We start from the raw sequence: 6,676 nt of genomic DNA, 5'->3' as shown, positions 1-6,676 counted from the left end.
TTGCAGCTAAGATATCAACATGGACTAGGGACTCCAGACTTGAGGCAAACCCTTCCCAACCTGAAAAACTTCATGGAGCATGGACTAATGGTCAGGTGGTGAGTATCTTTTTCTCTGATAATCAGAAACTGTAATATGGGTAATGATCCTGAGAAGCTTATCCTGACTGCCACCTTGCTCCACACCTGCCTTCTGGATTTTCTTCTTTAATGAGATATCTGAAGAAAAAATTGGAAACCATCATTCTTATGTAGTTCTAAGCTCCTGTCTGGCTAAGGAGAGTGAAGCATTCTTGGGATCTTGTATGAACATTATGGGATTCGCTGGGCATGGAATCCTTGAGTGTGTTGCGGAAGCAGAGACTGAAAAATGGAACCCCTAAGACTGTTCCAAAGAACTAGCTAAGGGCGTAAGTATAAAATGAGCATGAGAGATTCGTAAGAGTTAAGGGAAGAACGGAGACAAAAATTAAAGCAGGTAGGGGCCAAGATGGTGGCTTAGTGATATGTGGGATTTAGTTTGCCCTCCAGAGCAGCTAATAAATGTCCAGGAACAGTACAAAATAACTGCTAGGACCACATCAGTGACCAGACACAGAGCCTACACCAGTCTACACCAGCTGGACCAGTTGCGAGCCCACCCAGAACCGTGAATTCCCCAAGTCACAGCGGTCGGCGCCCTTCCCCCATAGGCTGCTTCCCAGAGGGGAAAGGAAAGAATTTACCAGCAGCAGGGGCTGAGTGCAACCAAATTGCATTTGTGGAATTAATTAACCAACTCTGACTACTAAAAATAGGCCCCCAGCTCAGCTGAACCTCGAGTAAAAGCAGAGGTCGCTGGTTTTTGCCCCTGAACAGAGGGGGCAGGGCTGACGGAAAAAGTAAAAAAACAACAACAACAAAAACAGGTTGTTTTGGATTTGAAAAGGTCTGGGCCCTGAAGGAAAGAAGGGGGCACAGAGGACCTGGTGATACACAGTGCAACGTACCAACTTAAGCTCTTGATTGCCAAACCTGAGAAATGGGGGTCCTGCTCTGAAAAAGATTTTTCTCTTTCATTTTGGTGGCTGTTTCTATGATTGACTGCTCTTTGGAATCAGCTGCAAGGCTGCACCACATACTAGACAGGATAGGAAAAATGCAGACCCCAGAATTTTCATAGGAAAGCCTCTCAATCTGCTGGGTCTCACCCTCAGGGAAAACTGACACAAGTGACTCTTTCCTCCTGACAGGAGGCCAATTTGGGCTGGAAAAATCTGGGGTCTATAAAACCTAAGTAGGCCCTCCTAAGGGGGGAAAATATGGCACCATACAGGCAGGGCAAGAAACAACAAGAACAGATAGACAGCAAAGATGTCCAGCAAGAAAATCCTAGGTAAAAAAAGCGGAAACAATCTCCAGAATAAACTAATTAAGGTAATTAAATACCTAGAAGCCAACAAAAAATAAAAAATCATACTAGGAAAATTGAAGATATGGCCCAGTCAAAGGAACAAACCAATTCAAATGAGATACAGGAGTTGAAACAATTAATTCAGAATGTTCTAGTAGACATGGAAAACCTCATCAAAAATCAAATCAGTGAATTGAGGGAGGATATAAAGAAGGCAAGGAATGAACAAAAAGAAGAAACTGAAAGTCTGAAAACACAAATCACAGAACTTATGGGAATGAAAGACACAGTAGAAGAGATGAAAAAAGCAATGGAAACCTACAATGGTAGATTTCGAGAGGCAGAAGATAGGATTAGTGAACTGGAGGACGGAACATCTGAAATCCGACAAGTAACAGAAACTATAGGGAAAAATATGAGCAGGGACTCAGGGAATTGAGGGACAATATGAAGTGCACAAATATACGTGTTGTGGGTGTCCCAGAAGGAGAAGAGAAGGGAAAAGGAGGAGAAAAACTAATGGAGGAAATTATCACTGAAAATTTCCCAACTCTTATGAAAGACTTAAAATTACAGATCCAAGAAGTGCAGCGTACCCCAAAGAGAATAGATCCAAATAGACATACTCCAAGACACTTACTAATCAGAATGTCAGAGGTCAAAGAGAAAGAGAGAATCTTGAAAGCAGTAAGAGAAAAGCAATCCATCACATACAAGGGAAGCCCAATAAGACTATGCATAGATTTCTCAGCAGAAACCATGGAGGTGAGAAGACAGTGGGATGATATATTTAAATTAGTGAAAGAGAAAAATGGCCAACCAGGAATTCTATATCCAGCAAAATTGTCCTTTAAAAATGATGGAGAAATTAAAACATTTTCAGTCAAAAAAATCCCTGAGAGCATTTGTGACCAAGAGACTGATTCTGCAAGAAATACTAAAGGGAGCACTAGAGATAGATACAAAAAAACAGGAGAGAGAGGTGGGAGAAGAGTGTAGAAATGAAGACTAAAAGTAAAGATAAAAAGAAGGAAAATTAGATATGACATATAAAATCCAAAAGGTAACATGGTAAAAGAAAGTACTGCCCGTACAGTAATAACACTAAATATTAATGGATTAAACTCCCCAATCAAAAAGCATAGATTGGCAGAATGGATTAAACAACAGGACCCATCTGTATGCTGTCTACAGAAAACACATCTTAGACCCAAGTATAAACATAGGTTGAAAGTGAAAGATTGGGAAAAGATATTTCATGCAAATAACAATCAGAAAAGAGCAGGAGTAGCTATACTAATATCCAACAAATTAGACTTCAAATGGAAAACAGTTAAAAGAAGGACACTGTATTAATAAAAGGAACAATTAAACAAGAAGATATAACGATCATAAATATTTATGCACTGAGCTAGAATGCTCCAAAATACATGAGGCAAACACTGAAAAGAGAGATAGAAACATCTACCATAACAGTTGGGGACTTCAATTCCCCACTCTCATCAATGGACAGAACATCTAGACAGAGGATCAATAAAGAAACAGAGAATTTGAATAATACAATAAATGAGCTAGACTTAACAGACATTTCTAGAATATTACAGTGTACAACAGAGGGATATACCTTTTTCTCAAGTGCTCATGAATCATTTTCAAGGATAGACCATATGCTGAGTCGCAAAGCAAGTCTCAATAAATTTAAAAAGATTGAAATCATGCAAAACACTTTCTCAGATCATAAAGGAATGAAATTAGAAATCAATAATAGGCAGAGTGCCAGAAAATTCACAAATATGTAGAGGCTCAACAACACACTCTTAGACAACCAGTGGGTCAAGGAAGAAATTACAAGAGAAATCAGTAAATACCTCGAGGAAAATGAAAATGAAGACACAACATATCAAAATTTATGAGATGCAGTAAAGGCAGTGCTGAGAGGGAAATCTGTTTGCCCTAAATGCCTATATCAAAAAAGAAGAAAGAGCAAAAATCGAGAAATTAACTGTTCACTTGTAAGGACTAGAGAAAGAACAGCAAACTAACCCCAATGCAAGCAAAAGGGAAGAAATAATGAAGATTAGAGCAAAAATAAATGAAATTGAGAACATGAAAACAATCAAGAAGGTCAACAAAACCAGAAGTTGGTTCTCTGTGAAAATCAACAAGAGTGATTTGAAAGACTCACTCAACAAGCACAGTGTTGGATACAGAGATAAGTATGTATTTCCTAGGTTTCTTAGGCTCACTTTTCCCACCAAGTCTTACCCACTAGGTAAGAAGCTTGGGGCTGGGGATCACATCTACTTATCCCTGTGGCAGTAGTCTGCTTACTAGTAAGGCAGGTATTTGGTAAGTGATGAGCATGTGAGTGAATGAATGAGCCATGTGTCCTGTTCTAGGTATTGAATATGGTCTTTGAAATTGCATTCAAGGAGTTTACAGTCTAATCAAGGCAATGAACTAAGAACAAACAATGTATAATATAAAATAGAAAGTGTGAAGTGCCTAAGAAAAATAAATAAATTACTTGGAATGAGGGGTTTGGGGGAATCATTGGATAAGCCTTCACTAAGGAGATAGCATTTGAATGGGCCTAGAGCACAAGAAGGTTTTGAATATGTGGAGATTGGGAGATAGGAGAGAATGGGTTAAGGAACTGTTGACCAAAGATTGAGAGACAGCATAGTTGAGTGGAAAGAGTAAAGACTATGGATTTGAATACAACTCCACCACTTAACTGTCTCTGTGACCACAGGCAAATTGAACTAGCTGCCTCAGTCCTCTTATCTATAAAATGAGGATAATAGGGCAGCCCTGAAAGAATTACCATAAGGATTAAATGTGTAATGTTACCTGGCATACAGCCTGGGACATAGAAGTACTCAATAAATGGTAACTATTATTATAAATATTAATGAGTAAATGAATCATAATTACTGACTTTTTTTTTACTTTTTCTCTTGTATAATATAATATATATACCAAGCAAAGAAAGAAAAAAGACAATAATTTTCAAAGCCCTCTTCAACAAGTAGTTACAGAACAAATCCCGAAGTTTGGCATGGGCTACCATTCCATCATCTCAGATTTTTCCTTCTAGCTGCTCCAGCTGGAGGCTAGAAGAAATTTCTTTTTTTTTTTTTTTACCATCACAATCAACTTTTTTCTTCTTTTTTGTGAAAAATAACATATATACAGAAAAGTAGTAAATTTTAAAGCACATTTTAACAATTAGTTGTAGAGCAGATGTCAAGAGTTTGGTATGGATTACAGTTCCACAATTTTTGGTTTTTACTTTATACTGGACACTAAAATAAATATCAATTTAATGATTCAGCAATCATACTCATTTGTTAAACCCTACCATCTCTGTGTAACTCACTATCACCTTTGAATTCTCTCTCACTCTTTAGGGGTATTTGGTCTGTGTTCATTCTACCTTTTTCATGTTGGAAGGGGATTTACTGACTATGTTTTAAAAATTAAATCCATTCTTTGTTATACGTATTTTGTTTTTCCTTAAAAATCTACAATCATCTCTGTACAAACATAGATATAGAATATGGTTCTAGTGCACATTTTTAAATAATGGTTCATGTTCTTTTTATTATTACTTTTTTTTACATGGGCAGGTACCGTGTCTCCAGCATGCAGTTGAGAATTCTGTCACCTGAGCCACCGTCACACCACCCTGTGCTCTTTTTTTTAATTGTGAAAAATAACATATATACAAAAAAGCAATAAATTTCAGAGTACACCACAGCAATTAGTTATAGAACAGATTTCAGAATTTTATATGGGTTACAGTTCCACAATTTTAGTTTTTTTCTTTTAGATCCTCCAAGATACTGGAGACTAAAAGAAATATTAATATGATGATTCAGCAGTCATACTCATTTGTTAAATCCTGTCTTCACTGTTATAACTCCACCTCCTCCTTTGCTCTTTCTCCAATCTTTAGGGGTATTTGGGCTATGCCCATTCTCACTTTTTCATGTTGGAAAGAGCTATCGATTATATGGAATGGGGGATGGGGTGAGTTGATGTTCTGGAGAGGCTGGCCCCTCTGGGTTTCAGGACTCATCTGACCTAGGAACCCATCAGGAGGTTTTAGGTCTCTGAAAAGTAATCAATGTGCATGGAACCTTTATGGAATCTCACATAGAGCCCCAGATGTTCTTTAGGGTTGGCAGGGATGGTCTTGACTGGGGTTTGGAAAAACATAGTAAATAGTAATATCTAGCTGAAGCTTACATAAGAATAGTCTCGAGAATAGCCCTTTGACTCTATTTGAATTCTCTCAGCCCCTGATACCTCATTTGCCTCAACTCTTTTCCCCTTTTTGGTCAGGAAGGCATTGTCAATCCCATGGTGCCAGGACCAGGTTCATGCCTGGGAGTCATATCCCATGCTGCCAGAGAGCCTTCACCCCTAGATGTCATGTCCCGCGTAGTAGGGGAGGGCAATGATTTTTCTTGCAGAGTTGGGCTTAGAGAGAGGCCACATCTGAGTAACAAAAGAGGTCCTCTGGAGTAACTCTTAGGCATAACTATAGGTAGGCCTATGTTCTACACTTCATAAATAAGCTTCACAAGAAAAAGCCTTAAGATCAAGGGCTTGAAATCAATAGGCCAAGCCCTCGATTTTTAGGGTTTCTTCCTATGAAACTTATCCTCAAAAAAAAGGCTAAGCCTACTTAAAATTAGGTGTAAGAACCTCTTTTGTTGCTCAGATGTGGCCTCTCTCTCTCACTCAGCCAACAAGACAAGCAAATTCACTGCCCTCCCCCTCTCTACATGGGACATGACTCTCAGGGGTGTGGATCTTCCTGGCAGTGTGGAACAGAAATCCTAGAATGAGCTGGGACTCAGCATCAAGGAATTGAGAAAACCTTCTCAACCAAAAGGGGGAAGAGCTAAATGAGACAAAATAAAGTGTCAGTGACTGAGAGATTCCAAACAGAGTCGAGAGGTTATCCTGGAGGTTATTCTTACACATTATATATAAATCACCATTATATAGTGAAGGTGTAACAGAGAGGCTGGAGGAAACTGCCTGAAATGTAGAGCTGTGTTCCAGTAGCCATGTTTCTTGAAGATGATTGTATAATGATACACCTTTCACAATGTGACTATGTGATTGTGAAAACCTTGTGTCTAATGCTCCTTTTATCTACCTTATCGACAGACGAGTAAAGCATATGGATTAAAAATGAATAAATAATAGGGGGAAGAAATGTTAAAACAAATTTAGTAGATTGAAATGCTAGTGATCAATGAAAGGG

General features: G+C 38.5%; 1 protein-coding gene across 2 annotated transcripts in view; it reads left to right on the top strand.

Annotated features, from left to right (window-relative positions):
- UVRAG (UV radiation resistance associated) overlaps nt 1-6,676 on the top strand; it is a 496,833-nt gene that overhangs the window by 466,757 nt on the left and 23,400 nt on the right. For both annotated transcript variants that reach the window (XM_077113538.1, XM_077113539.1), the window contains one exon: nt 7-98. In XM_077113538.1, coding sequence (XP_076969653.1) covers nt 7-98 — 92 coding nt within the window. The remainder of the gene's footprint in view (nt 1-6; nt 99-6,676) is intronic.

The sequence above is a fragment of the Tamandua tetradactyla genome, chromosome 8 (genome assembly GCF_023851605.1).
Source record: "Tamandua tetradactyla isolate mTamTet1 chromosome 8, mTamTet1.pri, whole genome shotgun sequence".
NCBI classification, from domain to species: Eukaryota; Metazoa; Chordata; class Mammalia; order Pilosa; family Myrmecophagidae; genus Tamandua; species Tamandua tetradactyla.
This window is presented reverse-complemented; position numbering and strand designations above follow the sequence as displayed.